The 25448-nt window shown below is 43.7% G+C and overlaps 1 protein-coding gene across 1 annotated transcript in view; it reads right to left on the bottom strand.

Annotated features, from left to right (window-relative positions):
• Window positions 1-23395, bottom strand: part of NAALADL1 (N-acetylated alpha-linked acidic dipeptidase like 1) — a 44342-nt gene extending 20947 nt beyond the window's left edge. Inside the window, exons 1-8 of the mRNA XM_070766552.1 lie at window positions 23169-23395; window positions 19360-19532; window positions 16134-16252; window positions 9980-10102; window positions 5093-5282; window positions 3608-3701; window positions 740-844; window positions 516-601 (exon numbers count right to left, since the gene is read on the bottom strand). Of these exons, the coding sequence (XP_070622653.1) occupies window positions 516-601; window positions 740-844; window positions 3608-3701; window positions 5093-5282; window positions 9980-10102; window positions 16134-16252; window positions 19360-19532; window positions 23169-23395 (1117 nt within the window). The remainder of the gene's footprint in view (window positions 1-515; window positions 602-739; window positions 845-3607; window positions 3702-5092; window positions 5283-9979; window positions 10103-16133; window positions 16253-19359; window positions 19533-23168) is intronic.
• Window positions 23396-25448: the final 2053 nt, after the last annotated feature.

The raw sequence follows: 25448 nt of genomic DNA, 5'->3' as shown, positions 1-25448 counted from the left end.
GGAGAAATAGTTGGCAGGGAGGGGGAGAGGGAAGGAAGGAGGGAGGGAGGGAAGGAAGGAAGGAGAAATAGTTGACAGGGGGAGAGGGAAGGAAGGAGGGAGGGAGAAATAGTTGGCAGGGAGGGAGAGAGGGAAGGAAGGAAGGAGAAACGGCAGGGAGGGAGAGAGGGAAGGAAGGAGAAACAGTTGGCAGGGAGGGAGAGAGGGAGAGAGGGAAGAAAGGAAGGAAGGAAGGAGGGAGAGAGGGAAGGAAGGAACAAAGGAACAACGGAATGAAGGAATATTACTTAAACTCATATACTGCTTCGTGGTGCTTCACAGCTTTCTCTAAGCGGTTTACAGAATCAGCCTCTTGCCCCCAACAATCCGGGTCCTCCTGTTGCCGACCTCAGAAGGCTGTCAATAATAATGTTGAGAGAATAACCACTTGGAGGTGAAATCCACTTCCGGGTTCCAAAGTGGATGCTCCCAATGGGGAGGGCAGCACAGAAAAAGAAGACGGGACAGTAGCTCACCTGGTTCCACACTTCCCCGTATCACCCCCACGACATTGGAAGATGGTTTGATCTGTCTCTTGTTATAGACCTTCACGTGCACGTTGCTAGGAGGCAAAGAAATCCGGGTTTAATCAATTGCAACGGGACGTCATTTGCAACTAATCTGGGGGTGAGTCAATCCCGCCCTGTTCATTCCAGCTTCTTGACGTATCCCCGTTTAACTTCTCATAGGTGTTAACTACCTGGTGTTAGAAAAGCGCCCATTTTCTCGGAATCCAGGTCCAAGGTGGTAATCACAGCCCAGAGCGCCTTGCCAGGAAGAGCCTGCTTTGGGTCCATCAAGGTTACTGCAAACCAAGATAAAAAGAAACCACAAAAGCTAGATTAATTTGCCAAGGGGAACAATATCCAGACATCACAATGGGTCTGTGTGTTTATGTCAAGTCTTAGAACGTACAACATAGAATAACAAGGGGTCTTGAACGTTTTCGAGCCCAACCCCCTGTTCAAGCAGGAGGCCCTACTTCATTCAAGACAAAGGGTTATCCAACATATTTGTGCAAATTGGTCGTAATGGGAGGAACCTACCCCTGGCCTTACTAAGGTTTTATAAAACAGTACTAATACTTCACGTGATTTCGATTCTGTGCCTCAGTTTATACAATCAAGGATCGTATTAGCTTTTTCGCCCGCTGCTGCACACTTCTGGCTCATATTGAAGTGATTGTCTCCAAGATCTGTCTCGCAGTTGCTGCTATTGAGCCAAGTTTCATCTAATCTTCCAATACTTATTAATTTATTAGAGTTGGAAGGGACCTTGTAAGTCTAGTCCATCCCAGTACAGCGGTACCTCTACCTACAAACGCCTCTACTTATCAACTTTTCTAGATAAGAACTGGGTGTTCAATATATTTTTTTTGCCTCTTCTCAAGAACCATTTTCCACTTACAAACCCAAGTCAAAACTGTAACCGGAAAAGGCCGGGAGAATCCTCCATGGAGCCTCTCTAGGAATCTCCTGGGTGGAAACAGGGCCGGAAAAGGCAGAGAGAAGCCTCTGTGGGCCCTCTATAGCAGCGTTTCCCAACCGGTGTGCCCTAGCACACTAGTGTGCCGCGAGACACAGCCAGGTGTGCCGCGGAGCTCCTAGGGAAGCTCCAGCTGGGCGAGGCGCTGCTGGTGCCGGGGCGGGCTTTCCCGAAACGGATGGAGAATGCCCTCTCTCGCAGCCCCCTGGCTGGGAGCGCTTTCGCTGCGAGAGAGGGCTTTCTCCGTCCGTTTCGGGAATGCCCGCCCCCCCCTCTCTCGCGCGCCGCTCCCCTTTTCTCTCAGCCCTCCCTGGCTTCGCTTCTCAATCCCTCCCTCCTTCCGTCTTTCCTTCCCCTCAGCCGTTCTGTCTGGGGGTCTCCCGCTCTTCCCTTCCCCGCCTCCCAGGCTTTGCCTTCACCACCCCCACCCCCTTTTTGGTTGGCAAGGAGTCCTTTGTCGCATCCTGCAGTTCGCACTCGGCTCGAGGCCGCTTTCCCTGGCTGCGCTCTTTCTTTCTCTCTCTCTCTCGCCCGTGAGCCGGGGGAAGGGAAAAAAACAAACAAACAAAAACTTCTTGCAGCGGGCCCGCGCGCGCGCTTGTGCCCGCGCTCGTCCCTTCAGCAGCGAGGGAGGGAAGTCAGAGGGCGAGGGAGCGAGCGAGCGCTCTTGTCCTCGGTGCCCTCTGCAGCCTGCCTTCCTTCTTCTTTGCCGCCGCTGAGGGACGGAGAGAAGGATAGAAAGGAAAGAGGGAGGGAGATATAGAAAGAAAAGAGGGAGGGAGGAAAGAGGGAGGGAGAGATAGAAAGGAAAGAGGGAGGGAGGAAAGAGGGAGGGAGAGATAGAAAGATAATAGATAGAAAGGAAAGAGGGAGGGAGGAAAGAGGGAGGGAGAGATAGAAAGGAAAGAGGGAGGGAGAGATACAATGGAAAGAGGGAGGGAGGAAAGAGGGAGGAAGAAATAGAGTGAAATGGAGGAAGAGATTTTTTTTTTGTCCAAACTTTTCTTTAGCCCCCCCGTGCCCCCCCGTCCCCCCGTTCAGTGTTCCCCAGGATTTTGAAAATATGAATAATGTGCCGCGGCTCAAAAAATGTTGGGAAACACTGCTCTATAGGAATCTCCTGGGAGGAAACAGGGCCGGAAAAGTCAGGGAGAAGCCTCTGTGGGCCCTCTATAGGAATCTCCTGGGAGGAAACAGGGCCGGAAAAGGCAGGGAGAAGCCTCCGTGGGGCCTCTCTAGGAATCTCCTGGGACCAAACAGGGTCTCCCCCTTCCCTGTTGTTCCCCCAATCACACGTATTATTTGCATTGATTCCTATGGGAAAAATTGCTTCTTTTCTACTTAAGAACCTGGTCACGGAATGAATTAAGTTCGTAAGTAGAGGTACTACTGTAAATTTCTGTACATTTGGTTTTTCTTGCCTAAATGTAAAAATCTTACTTTAAGACTTGTGGACTTCATCCCCCAGAATTCCATAGCCACTAGAGTGCCTTCCGTCCCCTGTCCTATTACTCTCCTATATATCCTATATCTCTTCTTCTATTCTTTCATGATATACTCTATTCCTATATATATATATGTGTATATATATATATGTGTGTGTATATGTGTATATATATATATATATATATATATGTATGTATGTGTGTATGTGTATGTGTATATGTATATGTATATATATATATATATATGTATGTATGTGTGTATATAATATATATATATATATATATATATATATATATATATATATATATTCTGTTACTATATTCTATATATTCTATATATTCTATTCCTATATATTCTATTCCTATATCTTCTTTTCTATTCTTTCTTAGATATATTTTACTATGAGTATCTCCTCTATAACCTTCATCATGTATTTTACTATGTGTATATTGATATATACTCACTAAAACCCTCATTGTGTATTGGACAAAATAAATAAATAAAATAAATAAATAAATAAATTCTGGGAGTTGAAGTCCACACATCTTAAAGTTGTCAGGTTTATAGATATTTTGATATAACCCATCTGGGCTCTCTCCCTGTTGAAGAACTTCTGTGTATTTGATTTGATACCCACCAGATCAGTTCTTTGGCATCCTCAAATCCGATGGGTTGGACGGGGATTGTGGACAAGCCCGTGATCTCATCCTCTGGAATCCGGTAGGTGAAATCTGAATGTCACAAGGAGAAAGTGAAACAGAAGATAAACGGGAAGAAAATTGCGGGGCGTTTGGGAACCCGGCAAGAACTGAGCTTCAGGAAAAGATTAAAGAGCTGCACAGTAAGAAAGGCTGGGGGGCAGACAGCAAACGGTGCCCCCCCTCCCAATTTTGGTGGGCCATAATTCTCCAACATGTACAGGCAGCTGGAGACAAATGCTATTCTACCTAGGAAGAGAAGAGAAGAGTAGAGTAGAGTAGAGTAGAGAAGAGGAGAGGAGAGGAGAGGAGAGGAGAGGAGAGAAGAGTAGAGAAGAGGAGAGGAGAGGAGAGAAAAGTAGAGTAGAGAAGTGTAGAGTAGAGTAGAGGAGAGTAGAGAAGAGAAGAGTAGAGTAGAGAAGAGTAGAGTAGAGAAGAGTAGAGTAGAGAAGAGTATAGAGTAGAGTAGAGTAGAGAAGAGTAGAGTAGAGAAGAGTAGAGTAGAGAAGAGTAGAGTAGAAAAGAGTAGAGAGTAGAGAAGAGTAGAGTAGAGAAGAGAAGAGTAGAGTAGAGTAGAGAAGAGTAGAGTAGAAAAGAGTATAGAGTAGAGTAGAGAAGAGTAGAGTAGAGAAGAGTAGAGTAGAAAAGAGTATAGAGGAGAGTAGAGGAGAGGAGAGTAGAGTAGAGAAGAGTAGAGTAGAGTAGAGAAGAGTAGAGAAGAGAATATAGAATGGATCAGAATGGAATGATAGAGAAGAGAAGAGAATATGGAATGGAATGGAATAGAATAGATCATTTCTAACACATCCAGTCCAGTCTCTTCTTGAAAGCTTCCAATGATGAAGCTCCCACAATTCCCAAAGGCAACTTCTGTCCCCAATGTTCTCACTGTCAGGAAATTCCTCCTTATTTCCAGGTTGAATCTCTCCGTGTTCAATCTCCATCCATTCTTCCTTGTCTGGCCCAACAGGTACTTTGGAAAATGGTTTGACCTCCTTCTTCCTCTCTGGGGTAGCCCCCCAAATATTGGAGGGCTGTCATCATATCTCCCCTGGTCCTTCTCTTCACTAGACTAGCCCAGGCTCAGTTCCCACAACCTCTCTCCGTATGTTTTAGCCTCCAGTCCCTTAATCCTCTTTGTTGCTCTTCTCTGCCCTCTTTCTAGAGCCTCCACATCTTATCGTGTGGTGACCAAAACTGTATGTGGGATTCTAGGTGTGGTCTTACTAAGGCTTTGCAAAGTGATATTAGCACCTCCCTTGATCTTGATTGTATCCCTCTGTTAATTCAACTTGGGATTGCATTGACTTTTTGGCTGCTGCCACAAACTGTTGACTCATCTTTAACTGGCTGTCCACTAAGAGGAGAGGGTTCAAATCCTACCATCAGACATCCAAAGACACCCTCTTCATGCCTCCTCTTACTTTTTGCAGGAAAATAGGGCGTCAGGAGATCTCCGAAGCCGGATTTGAAAGACCCTCTCTCTACGCCGGAGCGCGGCATGTACCACGAGTGAGGATAGGTCTCCTCAGGTGAAGATTTCCCATCGTTGATGTCTCCAGGATCTGTGTACACCACCACACCAATGACGCCAAATTTTGCCCCATTGATCGCCTGGAGATAGAAGGGGAAAAAAATCCATCAAATTGTTGTGGTTGGCTCTGGCCCAGCTCCTGCCCCAGGGAATGGGGAGGTGGATGCAGGGGAAACTTCAACATGTCACAGGCCTGTGTTATTGCCGACAGAATCAGTTCAGAGTTTAGTTTCCTCGGACGAAGAAGAAGGTGGGAGTGACTCGGCAGAGGGGGGCTTGGCACACAGCCCAGGCAGTCAATCTCCCTTATCTTCCACTGATTCAGATGATGACATTTTGGACCCACATAAGTGCAGAATTATGCGTAGAAGAGACCAAGTAAGAACATATTACAGGAAATAAGGGAGGCCACCTGTGTTTGGGTGGGGGCTCCAGTAATTAGGGCTGCTGCTATAAATAGCAGCATGTGGGTTTGGCCGTTGTGGAAGAATATCTGATCGCAGTTCGTCAGGAATCCTGTGTTTTCTGGACTTTGGTGCTTTTTCACATCTTTGAAACCAAAGCAGAGCAACGTGTGTGTGTGTGTGTGTGTCTCACTTCGTTGGAAGAAGAAGGGGTGTGAAGTTTCTTCACAGCTGCTAGCTAAGTACTTAATGACTGCTTAAGGGAAATTGTACAGACTACCCGGTTGTTTTGGGACGAGTGCTCTTTGCAATACAAAAAGAGTGCTTTGTTTATTTTGATATTTTGGGATAAAGAACATTGTTTTGAATTTTCAAACGTGTGTGTGTCTGAAATTTGTACCCTTGAATTTTCGGGAGGCTCCTACCAGAGAGCCCAACAGAAAAACAAATGAGGGTTTAATTCCAGGAACATCTTCGGTAGACTTGTGACAAAGCAAAGAAAGACCGGGGCAAGATTCCTATCTTAATTCAGAAGATTCTCCAAAAGAACAAGGTAGTCCTCGACTTACAACCATAATTCAGCCCAAAATTTATATTGCTAAGCGAGACAGTTATTAGGTCAGTTTTGCTCCATTTTACAACCTGTCTCACCATTGTTAAGTGAATCACTGCATTTGTTAAGTCATTAACACGGTTGTTAAGTGAATCTAGCTTTCCCCCCTTCACTTTGCTTGTCAGAAGGTCGCAAAAATTAACCTCAGGACATGGGAACCATCGTAAATCTGAGTCAGTTGCCAAGTGTCTGCATTTTGATCATGTGACCGCGGGGATGCCACCATGATTATAAGTGTGAAAAATAAGTCTCTTTTAGCCTTGCTGTTGTTAAGTTCGAATCTAAAGTCACTAAACAAGCTGTTGTAAATCGAGGACTACCTCTATAAAAAACAGACTTTTCTTTAAAGTTTGGTGAGACCACACTTGGTGAGACCACACTTGGAGTACTGTGGAGTACTGTGTGCAATACGGAGATATTCAAATTTAATCTTTAATCAAAGAAAACATCTCGTTTTGCTTTTATCGCTTCTCGGCCTTTTGGCTAAGATCAAATGTGCGTTTAAGTGGAAACCTCTTCTGGATTTTGCCCTTGAGGCAGGGAAAAAATGAATCTCTGACTTGTGGATTTGTTGATTTAATAAGTTTGCTTTTACAGAAAGTGTGCAGAATTTACTAAGTATGCAAAAGTACAAAGTTGAGGGTGCAAAGAAGTTGCATTTATTCAACTGAAACTGAAAAGAATTGAAAATTAATGCTATTTTTTTCCTTTTTTTCCCTTTATCTCACACTTCTGCCTTCTCCTTCCTGCTATTTTTATTTTCACCTTTATTCTATTCTTTAATAAAGAGGTTTAGTTTAAAAAATAGTAATAATTAATTACTAAGTGATTACTAAGTAATAGATAATTTTAAAAATCTGGGTTTAATTCCCTCTCTTTGACAATGAATCAAGGGTGGTGAATTTTCCTTTAAAAATATAAGTTGAGCCCTTCAGGGCTATCGCTAATTTTATATACTATTTTTATTTTTTTAAAAATTAAATAAAAACTAATCTAAACTAACAGAAAGAAAAAAGAAGAAAAATAGAAAAAAAAGGAAGAAATAGTAAAAAATATGATATTTTAAAAGATATTAAAAAGTTCTTTGCAGAAGTCTTAAGTACAAATATATTTCAACCTCTCTCTAGTTATTTCATGTGACTCTTTTTTTCTATAATCTATTTCTATCTAGTCATCAAAACTATATATCACAACTTCGGGGCGGTGTTTTCTTTTTACACACATAAAAATCAGTCCATCAGAGGCTTGTATTCAGCAATAAATGTAGATGATGACTTTTCTCCAATCAAAGAAGTCAATTTATCCATCCGAGCAAAATCTGTCAACATCATCAGCTGCAATCTTCCTATCTCTGCGCAGGCAATAATCTCGTTTCTATGATCATATTTTGAAATAGTCTCTGGTGGCTTTCCCCCCCTAACTGTTTATTCATTAACCTTATAGAAAAAGCTATAGCTAATTTTGGTCAATCATTACCTTTCATCCGAACCAAAATATTCTAAAACATTCACCCACCCACCCAATTTTTATTTCAATGATGGCCCAGCATAAAATACAGCCCAGGGAAATTGCAGCAATTTCAATAAATCCATGAATACTTTATCTGAGTTAAAAGATAACTCAAACTTAAGACTATAAAGTTAAACAGGTAAGTATCTAATATAATTATATAGAACGTAGATATTTATAGACACTGTTTTCCCCAAAATAAGACCTCCCCTGATAATAAAACCAATCAGGCTTTTGAACTCATGGCAATAAGGTCAAGTGCTTATTCCCAAGTTCAGAAAAATATAAGAAAAGTCAATTTAAGACCTATGTCACGTGAGGTTCAGTTAAAATGGTTAACCATAATCACAGGGCTTTTTGGCATACGTAGCCATCATACCTTGGGAAAACCTAGCTTATGCGCTTAGTTTATTGATTCGTGGGACTGAACAACCTCTCCAGTATGTTCGCAAAACCAACTTGATCAATGGTGAGATTAATTTTTTTTTTACTTCCGGTTCTGTGGCTGTGGCAGGGGAAGGATTCTGCAAAATCCCCATTCCCACCCCACTCCAGGGGAAGGATGCTATAAAATCTCCATATCCTCCCAATCAGAGGTGGTATTTACCAATTCGTGGAGCTACTCAAAACCTCTGTTACCGGTTCTCTGGAACTGGTCAGAACCAGGTGAATCCCACCTCCAAACTCAACCAGGACCACGTTAAGGTGGGAGGACTTCAACTCCCCAAATTCCCTAGCCAGGGAATTCTACGAGTTGAAGTAGAAGTTCACCCATTCTTAAAGTACCGTGATACCTTGTCTTACAAACTTAATTGGTTCCGGGACGAGGTTCTTAAGGTGAAACGTTTGTAAGATGAAACAATGTTTCCCATAGGAATCAATAGAAAAGCGATTAATGCGTTGAAGCCCAAAATTCACCCCTTTTGCCAGCCGAAGTGCCCGTTTTTGCGCTGCTGGGATTCCCCTGAGGCTCCCCTCCATGGGAAACCCCACCTCCGGACTTCTGTGTTTTTGCGATGCTGCAGGAGAATCCCAGTAGGGAAAACCCAGCATCACAAAAACAAGTGCTTCACTGGCAACGGAAGTCCGGAGGTGGGGTTTCCCAGCGAAGGGAGCAACAGTGAAATCGCAGCATCGCAAAAACACCGAAGTCCTCGAAACCCCACCTCCAGACCTCTGTGTTTTTGTGATGCTGCGATTTCACTGAGGCTCCCCTCGCTGGGAAACCCCACCTCCAAACTTCCGTTGTCAGCAAAGCACCCGTTTTTGCACTGTTGGGATCCCCTGAGGCTCCCCTCCATGGGAAACCACACCTCTGGACTTCTGTGTTTTTGCGATGCTGCAGGGGAATCCCAGCAGCACAAAAACGGGTGCGCTGGCAACGAAAGTCCAGAGGTGGGGTTTCCCATGGAGGGAAGCCTCAGGAGAATGCCAGCAGTGCAAAAACGGGCGCTTCGGCTGGCAAAAGGGGTGAGTTTTGGGCTTGCACGCATTAATCGCTTTTCCATTGATTCCTACGGGAAACATTGTTTGTCTTACAAACGTTTCACCTTACAAACCTCATCCCGGAACTAATTAAGTTCGTAAGACGAGGTATCACTGTATTCCAAATGTGCTGTCACCATACAGCGGGATCAACTGCTGTAATTACTTTTAAAATAGGAAACAATTAAATAGTATGTTTTTACCCACAAATGCTTTAATCATTTTAATCTTTATCTAGAACTAAACTTTTATAGCAGTTAAAAAAATTGAGCTACTTGCCTAATCTGTTATCATACTGAACCTTGTGGGTTCAGTACAAAACCTTAAAATGTTACTGTGGCCCCCAACAAATAATACTGTCTATCATTTGTCCTTTTTTTGGCTATGCAAATAATGTGACTTAATCAACTGAAAAAGAGCCCAAGCACCTTATTTGAAAACTTACTTTGGTCGGTAAGCCACTCCCACCCGGCCACATGACCTTTAAGCCACCCCCTGATCACATGATTGTCAAACCACTCCCACCTGGTCACATGACCATCAAGCCACACCCACGCAATAAGCCATGCCCACAGTGTGGTAGTAAAAATTTTTGCAGCCCTTCACTGTTCTGGTCCTATGTATTGAATAATAATAATAATAATAATAATAATAATAATAATAATAATAATTTGTTAGATTTGTATGCCGCCCGTCTCCGTAGACTTGGGGCGGCTCACAACAAGACCATACATCAGTCATTGCAGGAGGAAAGGTCCAAGGTTACCTTTGCAACTCTGCCGGCTCCTCCGTAGCGAGTAATGGCAATGGTGCCATTGAGATTGATACTTTGATTGACAAGGAATTCATAATCACTCGGGTTTCCTTGGTTGGCATACACCAGTTTCCCCTGTAAGACAATCAAGTGCAACAGAGCGATAAGAATGCCATGTTATTATTGATCTATCGACATTATCCTGAAATCGATGCACTAATACAGGTAGTTTTCAACTTATGGCCAAACGACCACAAAAGCCTCAGTGGTGCAGTGGATAGAGTGTTTATTTTATTTATTTGTTTGTTTTGTCACATACGTATTGGTGGTACACAAAGATACAACAATATTTACATACATGATACTAGTAAGAGAGAAACATTAGGACAGGGGATGGAAGGCACGCTGGTGCACTTATGCACGCCCCTTACTCTTAGGAATCAGGAGAGATCAACAGTGGATAGTCTAAAGGAAAAGTTTTTGGGGCTAGGTGATGATACTACAGAGTCTGATAGTGAGTTCCACGCATCAACTACTTGGTTACTAAAGTCGTATATCCTGCAGTCGAATTTAGAGCTGCTTGCTTTAAGTTTGTATCTGTTGCGTGCTCGAGTGTTGTTGTGGTTGAAGCCGAAGTAGCCGTTGACAGGGAGGACGTTGTAGCAGATGATTTTATGGGCTGTGCTTAGGTCGTGTTTAAGGCGACGTAGTTCTAAGCTTTCTAAGCCTAGGATTGTAAGTCTAGTTGTGTAGGTTACAGTGTTCCCTCGCTTTCCGCGGGGGATGCGTTCCGAGACCGCCCGCGAAAGTTGAATTTCCGCGAAGTAGAGATGCGGAAGTAAATACACCATTTTTGGCTATGGACAGTATCACAACCAATCCCTTAACACTTTAAACCCCTAAATTACCATTTCCCATTCCCTTAACAACCATTTACTCACAATTATTACTGGTACTCACCATTGAATAAGACACTTAGTGATCCTAATTATTTATTAACAATAATTAATTTTTTTGTTATTTATTTGCAAAAATTATTAGTTTGGCGATGACGTATGACGTCATCAGGCAGGAAAAACCATGGTATAGAAAAAAACCTGCGAAGTATTTTTTAATTAATATTTTTTGAAAAACCGTGGTATAGGCTATTCGCAAAGTTTGAACCCGCGAAAATCAAGGGAACACTGTATTCTGTTGCGAGTGGAGGAGGAGTGTGTAGTACTCAAGCTACTTCTGCTGAACACCGGCTGCCAGCAGTTTGGCAGATCGAATCTCAGAAGGCTCAAGGTTAACTCAGCTTTCCATCTTTCCGAGGTGGGTAAAATGAGGACCCCGATTGTTGGGGACAATATGCTTCCTCTCTATAAATTGCTTAGAGGGGTCTGTAAAGCACTGTGAAGCAGTATTTAAATCTAAATGCTATTGTTTTTGCTAAACGAGCCGGGGTGGCGCAGCAGGTAGAGTGCTGTACTGCAGGCCACTGAAGCTGACTTGTAGATCTGAAGGTCAGCGGTTCAAATCTCATCACCGGCTCAAGGTTGACTCAGCCTTCCATCCTTCCGAGGTGGGTCAAATGAGGACCCGGATTGTGGGGGCAATATGCTGGCTCTGTTAAAAAGTGCTATTGCTAAGATGTTGTATGCCGCCCTGAGTCTAAGGAGAAGGGCGGGATAAAAATTGAATGAATGAATGAATGAATGAATAAATAAATAAATAAATAAATAAATGAGCCCAAATTTATGTTACTAAGCGAGACAGTTATTAAGTGACTATTGCCCCATTTTACGATCGCGACACAGCGACCATCATAAGCATGAGCCAATTTGCCGAGCGTCCACATTTTGATTTGGGGGTGGGGGAGCTGCCACAACCACTGTGAAAAAACAGTTTTAAGTGATTTTTTTTCAAAGCTGTTGTAACTTTGAACAGTTGCGAAACGAATGGAGTATCTGTGGTCCCTGATGCGACAAATAAGGAACAAAAAACCCCTTGGGGTGAAGTGTTTAAGGAAAATATCCAAGGTTTCTTGTGTTAAAAAGGAAAGGAAAAAAAATACAAAAATCACAACACACTCGGTAAAATAAAAATTAGAGATGTTTGCAGGATGCGCACAAAAAATTCAAGATGGGTTTGTCCTGTCCTCCTCCCTGAGCTGAGCAATAATGTTAACAACCAATAAAGATGATTTATTGATTTAACAACAGTAGAAGGGGAACATGATATCTGGGGTTGGATCATAAAACTGAGCAAATTCCAGCCTGAGATGCGATTAACGAAGATGAGAGATTAGATAACTATTTGTCTGTAGGGGTGCAGGGTTTCTTGCCTAAGCAGGGGGTTGGACTAGAAGACCTCCAAGGTCCCTTCCAATTCTGTTATTCTTTTTTGTTCTACTCTACTCTACCCTACTCTATTCTAATTTCTGTTCTGTTCTACTCTACTCTATTGTACCCTACTCTACATTCTAGTTTCTATTCTAAATTCTATTCTATTCTAATTTCTACTCTACTCTATTCTAATTTATATTCTATTCTACTTTACCCTACTCTATTCTAATTTCTACTCTACTCTATTATATTACATTTAGTGATGGACGAACTGAACCCGCACAATTCGGGTCAGTACCGAATTTTGCGGTGTTCGGTATGCCGAACACGAACCCGAAATTTTTCCAAAGTTCGGGCAAAGTTTGGGGTCGTGTTCGGTGTTCGGAGCTTTGACGTCACCGGCAGGTTGCTAAGGACGCCAAGGTAATCACTTCCTGGATTACATGGAATCCCAGAAGTGATCACCTTGGCATCCTTAGCAACCTGCCGGTGACATCAAAGCTCCGCCCCCAGAATCTCTTCATGGGAGGGATTCCCCGTTCAGGTTCGAGTTCGGGTTCAGTTCGGGTTCGGCCGAATTTTGCATAAAATTCGGCCGAACTTGCCGAACCCGAACACCGTTGGTTCACCCATCACTAATTATATTCTACTGATAGAAGGTGTTGCCCTTTCTATTAGCCCACTGAAGATGGGTGGATTTCATAAATTTTGGTTACCTCACTATCAAAAGGATGTTGAGACTCTAGAAAGAGTACAGAGACGAGCAACCAGGAATATTAGGGGACTGGAGGCTAAAACATACGAAGAACATTTGCAGGAACTGGGCCTGGGTAGTCCAGGGAAGAGAAGGACCAGGGGAGACAGGAGAGCATCTTCCAATAATTGAGGGGTTGCCACAGAGAGGAGGAAGTGGGGATCAAGCTATTCTCCAAGGCACCTAAAGACCTCACAAGGTATAATGGATGGAAATCGAACAACGAGAGATTCAATCTAGAAATGAGGAGGAATTTCCTGACAGGGAGAACAATCAAAACATGTAACACAATATCCAAAATAACATCGTCAGCAGCATACAAGGAAAATTTCTATAAACTTTATTTACAGATGGTATATGCCCCCATCGAGGCTAGTGAAGATTTACCCGACTTTACAAGACACCTGCTGGAAATGTAAAAAAAAAAAAAAGGTTCCTTTTTTCACATGTGGTGGTCTTGTCCCAAAATTCAAAAAATATGGAAAATAATTAACAGATGGCTCATAGAAATCACTAACGAGGAGATAGAATACACTCCAGAAGGTATGCTTCTAGGAATCTGGAAAAGACACTATTCTAAGCAAACACTTTTTCTTATGACTCACATAAACACTGCAACTAGAATGTCGCTAGCACAAATGTGGAAAAATGAACAGACCCCATCGGAGAGTTTAATTATTGACAAAATATATAGATGTGTAGAGATGGATGAAATTACAAACTCAATTCAGGGAATTAAAAGTAAAGAATTAAAACGAACATGGTACAAATGGATTCTAAAGAAAAACTAAAAATGTAACAATGTATAGTATCAGTATATATAGAAAGAATAGCAAATGCCTTATAATATTAATAGAAACAAAGTACAAGCATTTTCTGTCCTTTCTTCTATGCTAAAAATGTATTCTACTTATGGTATTTATATTGAAATGTATACAATTTTATACAAGAGATAGGGAAATGAATGATATATACAAAAGGTAATTGAAATGAAATGGAATAAGATCTGGAAAACCCAAACGAAACATGTGAGAATTTTTTTTTTAAACTATAAAGAAACTTTTTAAAAAAACAACAACATGGAACAGAAGTTGATTTTCGGCTTGTGCAGAGACTCTGGGAGGGTGTTTTCGGCCTCCAGAGGGCCTCTGGGGGATGGGGGAGGACAATTTTTGCCCTCCTCAGGCTCCAGGGATGCCTCGGTCAAGGACCTCGGGATACTAGTAACTAAAGACCTAAGTGCCAAAGCCCACTGCAACAACATCGCTAAGGCCTCAAGAGTTGTTAATCTAATCCTATGTAACTTCTGCTCTGGCAATCTCACACTACTTACCAGAGTTTACAAAACTTTTGCCAGACCCGTCCTCAAATACAGCTCATCTGTTTGGAACCCATATCGTATCTCAGACATCAACACCCTTGAAAATGTCCAAAGATACTTCACCAGAAGAGCCCTTCATTCCTCCACTCGAAACAGAAGACCCTATGAAACTAGACTTACAATCCTGGGTCTTGAAAGCTTAGAACTACAACGCCTTGAACATGATCTAAGTATTGCCCACAAGATCATATGCTGCAATGTCCTGCCTGCCCAAATCTACTTCAGCTTCAACCACAACAACACAAGAGCACACAACAGATTCAAGCTTCATATTAACCGCTCCAAACTTGACTGTAAAAAATATGACTTCAGTAATCCGGCTGTTGAAGCGTGGAACTCATTACCGGACTCTGTAGTATCATCCCCTAACCCCCAGCATTTTACCCTTAGACTATCCATGGTTGACCTCTCCAGATTCCTAAGAGGTCAGTAAGGGGCGTACATAGGCGCACTAGAGTGCCTTCCGTCCCCTTCCCTATTGTCTCTCCTATATCTCGTATTTCTTCTCTACTATACCCTGTATAACTTTCATTGTGTATTATTGTGTATTGGACTAAATAAATAAATAAATAAACAGGCCCACTGAGCCCGCCAGAAATCAGAAAACGGGTTGTTTCCGGCTTTTGGAGGGCCTCCTGGCATGGGCAGGGGAAGCCGTTTTTGCCCTCCCCAAGTCCAAGAAAGCATTGGGAGCCCATGGAGGGTGATAAATGGGCCTTGGGGTCATGCACGCATGTGCAGGGGGGCAGAGAGAGGCATTGAATTATGGGTTTGGGCACTCATGCATGCACAATATTGCTTTCGGCACCTGAGGAAAAAAAAGGGTTGCCATCACTGGTGTAGTGTCTCCTGTTTGGGTGCAGGGGGTTGGACTAAATCAGTGTTTTTCAACCAGTGTGCCGTGGCACACTAGTGTGCCGCGAGACATGGTCAGGTGTGCCGCGAAGAAGGAAGCTCAGGTTCCGGTCTCGCAACTTTTTGCTGAGAGAGAGAGAGTGAGAGAGAGAGAAAGAGAAAGAGAGAGAAAGAAAGCAAGAGAGAGAGAAAGAGAGAGAAAGCAAGAGAGAGAAAGAAAAGAGAAAGAGAAAGCAAGAGAGAAAGAAAGCAAGAGAGAGAGAGAGAGAAGGAGAGGAAGGGAGAGAGTGTGAGAAATGAGCAAAAAGAGGAGGAAAAAAGAGAAATGAGAAAATGATTGAGACAGAGAATGAGAGGGAAGAGAGAGAAACAAAAGAGAGAGAAGTGACTCTTGATTTAAAGCATGAGAAAAAGCACCCAAAGAATAAGAGAGAAAAAAAACCCAGCCCTCACCTGTTTTTGGAAATGGTTCAAGAGTGTGTATACACACACACACACAAGGGGGGGGAGGAGACAGGGATGGAAAAAGAGAGGAGAGTGTCTTAGGGTGTCATTTTGTGTCATTTTGGTTGGTGGTGTGCCCCAGGATTTTGTAAATGTAAAAAATGTGCAGCGGCTCAAAAAAGGTTGAAAATCACTGGACTAAATGACCTACTGCAAGGCCCTTTCCAATTCTTTTAATCTGTTAAATCTCTTAAATTCCCAGAATCCTCCACGCAGCATGGAGAATGTTGGAAACCTGAGGAATTCTGGGAGTTGAAGTCCACCCCTCTTGCAAGCGGCCACGGCTGAGACAACGAGACAGAAGAATAAAAGGCAAAGGCAGAGTTACCCTTTTAGGATTCATACCTTGGCGGTCCCTGCGGGTCCGTAAGCTGCATAGGGCTTTACTACCTCTGGATCCCCTTGATCTGAAGTGAGGTTCTCTTCAGTTTCTCTGGACTCAAACAGCACTGCAGTATCGTTCTCTGGAAAGGAAAGGAAATTTGGTTAAAGTTCTTCGAAATTTTAACACCTGCAGACTTTGTATGAGCAGAGTAATCCTTGTCTACCAAGGTTGTGCACGCAGAGAAACATTTAGATTGAGATTCGTTTATTTAATCTAAGTCAACGAAGCAGTGGAAGCAGTGGAAGTGATGTGCCGGTGCCTGGAGGCTGTTGGGGCCTGGATGGGTGTCAACAAACTCAAACTCAACCCAGACAAGACGGAGGGGCTGTGGGTCTTGCCTCCCAAGAAGGACAATTCCATCTGTCCGTCCATTACCCTGGGGGGGGGAGAGAAATATTGACCCCCTCAGAGAGGGTCCGCAACTTGGGCATCCTCCTCGATCCACAGCTGACATTGGAACATCATCTTTCGGCTGTGGCGAGGAGGTCCGCCTGGTGCACCAGTTGGGGCCCTATTTGGACAGGGAGTCATTGCTCACAGTCGCTCATGCCCTTATCACCTCGAGGTTCGATTACTGCAATGCTCTCTACATGGGGCTACCTTTGAAAAGTGTTCGGAAACTTCAGATCGTGCAGAATGCGGCCGCGAGAGCCATCGTGGGGCTTCCTAGATTCGCCCACATTTCTGCAACACTCCGTGGCCTGCACTGGCTGCCGATCGGTTTCCGGTCACAATTCAAAGTGTTGGTAATGACCTTTAAAGCCCTACATGGCATTGGGCCAGAATACATCCGGAACCGCCTTCTACCGCACGAATCCCAGCGGCCGATAAGGTCCCACAGAGTTGGCCTTCTCCGGGTCCCGTCGACCAAACAATGTCGTTTGGCGGGCCCCAGGGGAAGAGCCTTCTCTGTGGCGGCCCCGGCCCTCTGGAATCAACTCCCCCCAGAGATTAGAACGGTCCCCACCCTCCTTGTCTTTTGCAAATTACTCAAGACCCACCTTTGTCCCCAGGCATGGGGGAGTTAGGATATTCCTTCCCCTAGGCCATTACAAGTTATGTATGGTATACTTGTGTGTATGTTTGGTTTTTATAATAAGGGTTTTTAGTTGTTTTATTAAATTGGATTGTTACATGTTGTTTCTTATCATTGTTGTTAGCCGCCCCGAGTCTGCGGAGAGGGGCGGCATACAAATCCAATTAATAATAATAATAATTATTATTATTATTATTATTATTATTATTATTATTTATTTATTTATTTATTAGATTTGTATAACTATTCAGCCACACACAGTTACACTAACCTAAATTAAAATTTACTTTGAGAAATAACGTATTAAGATAAACAGTCTAAAATCATACACATTATAGTCAGAATGACAATCCAAATATTACCAAGTACATAGTCTTTCTTATCAGTTGTCTCTGTAATAATCAGTAAACAAAGCTGTCAAGCCTAAACACATTTTAGTTATAATACATGACTACAATACAGAGAAAATGCAGAGCTTACATACAGTGAGTAGGTTAGACGAGGGGTTTCCCAGTCTTGGCAACTTGAAGATATCTGGACTTCAAATCCCAGAATTCCCCAGCCAGCATTCGCTGGCTGGGGAATTCTGGGAGTTGAAGTCCAAATATCTTCAAGTTGCCAAGGTTGGGAAACACTGGGTTAGACAAAGAAAAACAGAGAGGGCGACTCAGAGAAATAAGCTATAAACTCTAGCTCCCTCTTGTGGCGGTCTGTAATACCTGCAGCCAATATATTGCCAATCCAACATTTATGGACAGTCCTAACAGACTTTACCTCCCAGAATTCCCCAGCCAGCATGCATGCTCTAAAGACCCTTCAGAGTTGCAACGATGCTGGGGGGGAAAATGACTTAATTTATTTATTTAATTTATTTATTAGATTTGTATGCCGCCCCTCTCTGCAGACTCGGAGCGGCTCACAACAACAATAAAACAATTCATGACAAATCTAATAATTTAAAAACATTTAAAAAACCATTATTAAGAGCAAACATACACACAAACATACCATACATAAATTGTATAGGCCCGGGGGAGATGTCTCAATTCCCCCATGCCTGACGGCAGAGGTGGGTTTTAAGGAGTTTGCGAAAGGTAAGGAGGGTGGGGGCAGTTCTAATCTCCGGGGGGAGCTGGTTCCAGAGAGTCGGGGCCGCCACAGACAAGGCTCTTCCCCTGGGACCCGCCAAACGACATTGTTTAGTCGACAGGACCCGGAGAAAGCCAACTCTGTGGGACCTTATCGGTTGCTGGGATTCATGTGGCAGAAGACGGTCACGGAGATATTCTGGTCCGATGCCATGAAGGGCTTTATAGGTCATAACCAACACTTTGAATTGTGACCGGAAATTGATCGGCAACCAATGCAGACTGCGGAGTGTTGGTGTGACATGGGCATACCTTGGGAAGCCCATGATAGCTCTCGCAGCTGCATTCTGCATGATCTGAAGTTTCCAAACACTTTTCAAAGGTAGCCCCATGTAGGGAGTATGACAGTAGTCGAATCTCGAGGTGATGAGGGCATGAGCATATAATTCTATGCTTTAAGTCTTCGGAGAGGGGCAGCATATAAATCTAATAAATGATGAAATGATGATGAATGACTGTGAGCCGTGAGTCCCGGTCCAGATAGGGCCGCAACTGGTGCACCAGGTGAACCTGGGCAAACGCCCCCCTCGCCACAGCTGAAAGATGTTTCTCTAATGTGAGCTGTGGATCGAGGAGGACACCCAAGTTGCGGACCATCTCTGAAGAGGTCAATAGATTCCCCCCCCCCCCCAGGGTTATGGACCGACAGATGGAATTATCCTTGGGAGGCAGAACCCACAGCCACTCCGTCTTATCCGGGTTGAGTTTGAGTCTGTTGACACCCATCCAGGCCCCAACAGCCTCCAGGCACCGGCACATCACTTCCACTGCTTCATTGACTGGACATGGGGTGGGGATGTACAACTGGGTATCATCTGCGTACTGATGATACCTCACCCTGACTTACAATCAATCCTCACATTTACGACCGTTGCAAGGACCACATGGGGAATTAAGGCAGTCCTCCCTAATAGGAAGGGGAAAACCTGAAAAGGGGGGACAGGTTGGATATCCCCAAAACTCTCTCCGGCCCCGCCCTGTCCTTTGCCCCCCTTTACTCACCCACAGTCACCCTGTTAGGTTTCTCTGGATCTGGGAAGGACAGAAAGACGTCGTACTTCATCTCTGTGGCCTTGTCGAGACCAAATTCCGGGTCGTTCCAGCGTTCGAGGAGGAGTTTGACTAGATCTTGGTCCCCCTTCGTGGTTGCCATGTGGGGCTTGGCTGCCAGCTTCCTAGTGTGTGAAGAAGGACAGATGGGGAAACCACGTTTGTTGCAACATTTCAGATTTCAGAGGCCATTGAAAAAGCAGAAAAGGCGGCTTCCCTCCAGAAGTTTTGGGAAAGTGCCGACACTGGAAATTTTAAAGAAGAGATTGGGCAGCCATTTTGTCTGGAACGATACAGGATATCCTGTTCAAGCAACGGGTTGAACTAGAAGATTTCCAAGGTCTCTTCTAATTCTGTTATTCTCTTTATTCTGTTAATCCATCCATCCATCCATCTATCTATCTATCTATCATCTATCTATCTACCTATCCATCCATCCATCATCTATCTATCTATCCATCCATCCATCCATCCATCTATCTTTCATCTATCTATCCATCCATCCAACCATCATCTATCTATCTATCTATCTATCTATCTATCTATCTATCTATCATCTATCTATCTATCTATCTATCCATCCATCCATCCATCCATCCATCTATCTTTCATCTATCTATCCATCCATCCATCCAACCATCATCATCTATCTATCTATCTATCTATCTATCTATCATCTATCTATCTATCCATCCATCCATCCATCCATCCATCTATCTTTCATCTATCTATCCATCCATCCAACCATCATCTCTCTCTCTCTCTCTCTCTCTCTCTCTCTCTCTCTCTCTCTCTCTATCTATCTATCATCTATCTATCTATCTATCTATCTAATAACCAAGAAGAATTGGAATTTTATAATATTTGGCAGATGGTATATATCTGGTGGGATTTTAAAAATGTATAAGGATGTTGAAATATGAAGTCAAAAAGTTAAATTTATTAGAAAAAACAAGTTAGGTAGTGATGTTTTATAATAGAATGTATTCCTTTGATTTGATTTAACTTATAATCAGGGTTTTTTTCCCAGAAAAGATATATACAGTAGTTCAATATATCATTAGATTTGTTTTCAAATAGCGAATTGTAATAGGTATTTTTATAATTCTCTAAATTGATCTAAATAATAATATGTTTTTCTTTTCTTCTGTACAACGAAGACTTCTATTTTGAGCGGAGCCAATGTAGCTCCTTTTTATGTTATGTGTTGTGTTTGCAATGTTTGTCTTTTGAAAAATAATTAAAACGTTTTTTTTAAAAAAACTGTCTATTATTTTGTCAATGTGTAAGGAAACAAGTATTAGTGTAGACATAGACATGGACACATGAAATAATGGCACAAATATAAAATATAAATAAGCAAAACATAGCCATCAACACATAAAAGTTTGTATTCTGTTATTCTCTTTCTTCTGTTATCCTTTTTATTTATTTATTTAATTTAATTATTTTGTCAAGAAGTACAAGGAAACAAGTATAAGTATAGACAAAGTCAGGGGCCCATGAAAAAAATGGCACAAATAAATAGATATAAGCAAAACATAGCCATAAACACATAAAAAATGTATTCTGCTATTTTATTATTTGGTTATTCTCTTTTTCTTTTTTATTCTGTTATTTTATTTATTCTGTTCATTCGATTATTCTCCTTATTCTGTTACTCTCTTTATTCTGTTACAGTATTCTTTTCATTTATTTATTTTATTTTATTCTTTTGTCAAGAGGTACAAGAATACAAGTATCAGTGCCGGCATACATGGACACATGACAAAAATGGCACAAATAAATAGATATAAATAAGCAAAACATAGCCATAAACACATAAAAATTGTATTCTGCTATTTTGTTATTTGGTGATTCACTTTATTCTCTTATTCTTTTTTTGTTATTTTGCTTATTCTGTTCATTCTGTTATATTCTTTGTTCTGTTATTCTTTTTATTTATTTATTTTATTGTATTATTTTGTCAGCAAGTACAAGGAAACAAGTACAGTGATCCCTCGAGTTTCGCGATCTCGATCTTCGCGAAACGCTATATCGTGATTTTTTAAAAAATATTAATTTAAAAAAAAACCACTTCCGCGTTTGGCTTCAGGACTCAGCTGGGAAGCGGCGCGGCTGTTTTAAAAGGTCGCAGCCGGCCTGGGGGGCTTCCCAGCACCCCCCCCAACCCCCAACCTGGGTCTTCCCGGCCGCCCACGCAAAGGGGAAACCCCGGCTCCTCGCTGATGCCCGCCGCTCACCCGCCCGCCAGCAAGAGGGGGAAGACCCAGGGAAGGTTCCTTCGGCCGCCCAGCAGCTGATCTGCTCGGTAGTGCAGCAGCAGCGAGGAGCCAAAACAGGTTTCCCCTTTGCGTGGGCGGCGGGGAACGCAAACTCCACCATCTACGCATGCGCGGCCATAGAAAAAAAGGGCGTGCATGCGCAGATGGTGTTTTTACTTCCGCAACCCTGCATCGCGAAAAATCGATTATCGCGAGGGGTCTTGGAACGGAACCCTCGCGATAATAGAGGGATCACTGTATCAGTATAGACATAGACAAGGACACATGACAAAAATGGCACAAATAAATGAGTATAAATAAGTAAAACATAGCCATAAACACATACAAAATGTATTTTGTTATTTTGTTAGTCTATTATTCTCTTATTCTCTGACACTATTATCCTTTTTTACTCTGTTGTTTTGTTTATTCTCTTACTTGGTTTATTCTGTTTTTGTTATTCCATTATTCTGGTTATTCTGTTATTAAATTGGGGCTGACCAGCCTGGTAATCTCCATATATTTTACATTACCACTCCCATCAGGCTTAGCATAATCAGTGACAGGGGGTGGTGGGATTATTAGTGTGCACGCCTGCTTTTTCAGCACCCGAGGAAAAAAAGGTTCGCCATCACTTGTCTAGAGTCGGAACTTAAAATTAATCCCATTCGGGATATTTTAAGAAGACCACTGACTTAGTCTCCAATCTTTTTTCTGAGCAAAACTGATTTGCAACCTCTGACATTGAAGAGATTCAGGCAAGAGGCACTCAAGCTTTGGATTCAGAAAGGCAGGGCAGAGTTCAAGCTTGAGTTAATCCTGAATCCAGCTGACTTGTAGACATAACAAATGTAACCCCAAGCCCTGATGTTTTTGAGAGTGTGAAAGAAAATTTCCTTCTTTCCTTCCTTCCTTCCCTCCCTCCCTCCTTCTCTTTCTTTCTTTCTTTCTTTCTTTTTTCCCTCCCTCTCTCTCCCTCTTTCTTACTTTTTCTTTCTTACTTTCCTTCCTTCCTTCCTTTTCTTTCTTTTTTCCCTCCCACTCCTTCTTTCTCTTTCTTTTTTCTTTTCCTTCCTGCCTTCTTATTCTTTCCTTCTTTTTCCCCTCCCTCCTTCCCTTCCTCCCTAGTTTCTTTCTTCCCTTCCTCCCTCCCTTCCTTCCTTTTCCTTCCTTCCTTCGTTCCATTTATTTATTTTCCTTTCTCCTTCCTCCATCTTTCTTTTTTCTTTTTCTTTCTTTCCTTTCTCCTTCCTTTTCCTTCCTTCCTTCTTTTTATTTATTTATCCCTTTCTTTCTTTCTTTCTTTTTTCCCCTTTTATTCCTCCTTCCTTTCTTCTTTTTTTCTCTTCCTTCCTCCTTCTCTCCATCCCTCTTTTTCCTTCCTTCCTTCCTTCCTTCCTTTCAAAGATGAGGGTCTCAAGCACCCCCCCTCCTCCATGCCTTGCCCAGGATTTCAGAGCTGGTCCTGAGCCCCCCCCCCCCACCTCAAATGCTTACCTGAGGTTCTCTCGGATGTTGGTCGCTTCCACCTGGTTCATGAAATCCTCCAGGATTCCTAGATCCTCCAGATCCTGAGTGGCGTTGTTGGTGCAATTGACCTCTTCCATGGTGCAGTTGAGAGGAGGCGCCTCTTTGGGGATGGCGAAGTGGCCCAGCAGAATCCCCGCGGTCAGCAACAGCGCCCCACCAAAGACAGAGCCCACAATGTACTTCCAGTTGGCCATGGTTGTTGTTGGTGCCCAGGAAGAGGGGGGTCTGGTGGTGGAAGAAACCAGCCGGCAGCCCCTTCCTTACTTCCTGGCTCCAGGCAGGTCCTTGCTCGTTGCCGGGATGTGAAAAGACAGGCGTGTTGCAACGATGACATGCCCTTTGACCGTCCGGGATGGGCCGATCAAGGAAATGGCCTTACGTGGTTCTGCCAACGGGGATGGGAGGGAGAAGCAGGGATTCTTGGACCAATCAGGGAGAAAGAGGTGAGTGTTCTTCGTGGCATTCTGGTGCGCCCAAGGCACGTCAAAATTGGTCATGTTAGCGGCTGATTGTGCTACAGGTAGCCAGGTTAACAGAGTTCGAAGGGACCTTATACGTCATGTAGTCCAATCCTCTGCCCATGCAGGAGATCCTACACCAGTGATGGCGAACCTTTTTTTCCTCGTGTGTCGAAAGAGGGTGCATGTGCGAGTGCCCACACCGATAGGAGGGTGAAAACAGCTTCCCCCACCCCCCCTGGAGGCCCTCTGGAGGCAGAGAATGGCCTATTTTGCAGCTTCCAGTGAGCCCAGTAGGCTCGTGTTTCACCCTCCCCAGGCTCCAAAGGCTTCCCTGGAGCCAGGAGAGGGTAAAAACGCTCTCTCCCATCCCCCAGAGGCTCTCTGGAAGCCAAAAACGCCCTCCCAGAGCCTCTATGCGAGCCAAAAATCAGCTGGCTGGCACATACATGCACATTGGAGCTGAGCTACGGCAATGGCTTGGGTGCCAGCAGGTATGGCTCCGCGTGCCACCTGCGGCACCCATGCCATAGGTTCACCATCACTGTCCTAAACCATTTACTAACAGCTGAAGAAATTAGCAGAGTTAGAAGGGACTTTGTAGGTCATCTACTCCAACCTCCCGCCAAAGCAGGAGACCCTACATCAGTGAACTTTTTTTGGTTCGCGTGGCAAAAGTTGGCATGGGATGGGGGGTGCTAGCATGCGTGCACTTGACCACACCCCTCCCCTCCCCCGCTACGCATGCGCACCCCATGCACTGCCCCCTGCACAAGCACACAGGCCTTTCTGAAGCCTGGTAGGTGAAAAAAATGCCCAAACGGGCAAACTGGAAGTTTGGAAAAATGCACTTCCGGTTTGCCCATTGTGCTGTTTTTTTGCACTCCGGAGGGTTCAGGGAAGCTTCCTGAAGCTGCGGCGTGTAAAAAACAGCACGACAGAAAACCGGAAGTGCGTTTTTCCGAACTTCCGGTTTGGCCATTAGGGGATTTTTTTGCCTCCGGAGTTTCAGTGAAGCTTCCCTCAAGAATCCAGACGACAAAACGGACTTTCCCAAGACCAAAAATCAGCTGGCCAGGGCACACTTGCGCACTGGAGTTGAAACATGGCAAAGTCTTGTGTGCCCTCTGTTATGACGTGATGGCATGCCCTAGTTTTGCCCTCACAACACTAGTAATTCCAACCAGTGAACTTCTGACCTTTCAATCAACAAGGTTCGACTACTGCAACGCCCCCTACATGGGGCTACCTTTGAAAAGTGTTTGGAAACTTCAGACCATGCAGAATGCGGCGGTGAAAGCTATCATGGGCCTTCCTAGATTTGCCCACGTTTCGTCAACACTCCACAGCCTGCACTGGTTGTCGATTAGTTCCCGGTCACAATTCAGTGTTCGTAATGACATATAAAGCCCTTCATGGCATCGGACCAGAATACCTTGGGCACCGCCTTCTGCCGCACGAATCCCAGCAACCGATTATGTCCCACAGAATTGGCCTTCTCCAGGTCCCGTCTGGCGGGCCCCAGGGGAAGAGCCTTCTCTGTGGTGGCCCCGGCCCTCTGGAACCAGCTCCTCCCGGAGATTAGAACCGCCCCCACCCTCTTTGCCTTTCGTAAGCTATTAAAGACCCACCTATGTCGCCAGGCTTGGGGAAGCTGAACCCCTGGGTTATATTACTTATGTATGATACGAGTGTGTTGTATGGTTTTTAAGTAATGGGTTTTAGCCCTCTTTTAATGTATTAGATTTGTTACATTGTTGTTACTGTTGTGAGCCTCCCCGAGTCTTCG

Source organism: Erythrolamprus reginae, chromosome 13 (assembly GCF_031021105.1).
Source record: "Erythrolamprus reginae isolate rEryReg1 chromosome 13, rEryReg1.hap1, whole genome shotgun sequence".
Taxonomy (NCBI): domain Eukaryota; kingdom Metazoa; phylum Chordata; class Lepidosauria; order Squamata; family Dipsadidae; genus Erythrolamprus; species Erythrolamprus reginae.
This window is presented reverse-complemented; position numbering and strand designations above follow the sequence as displayed.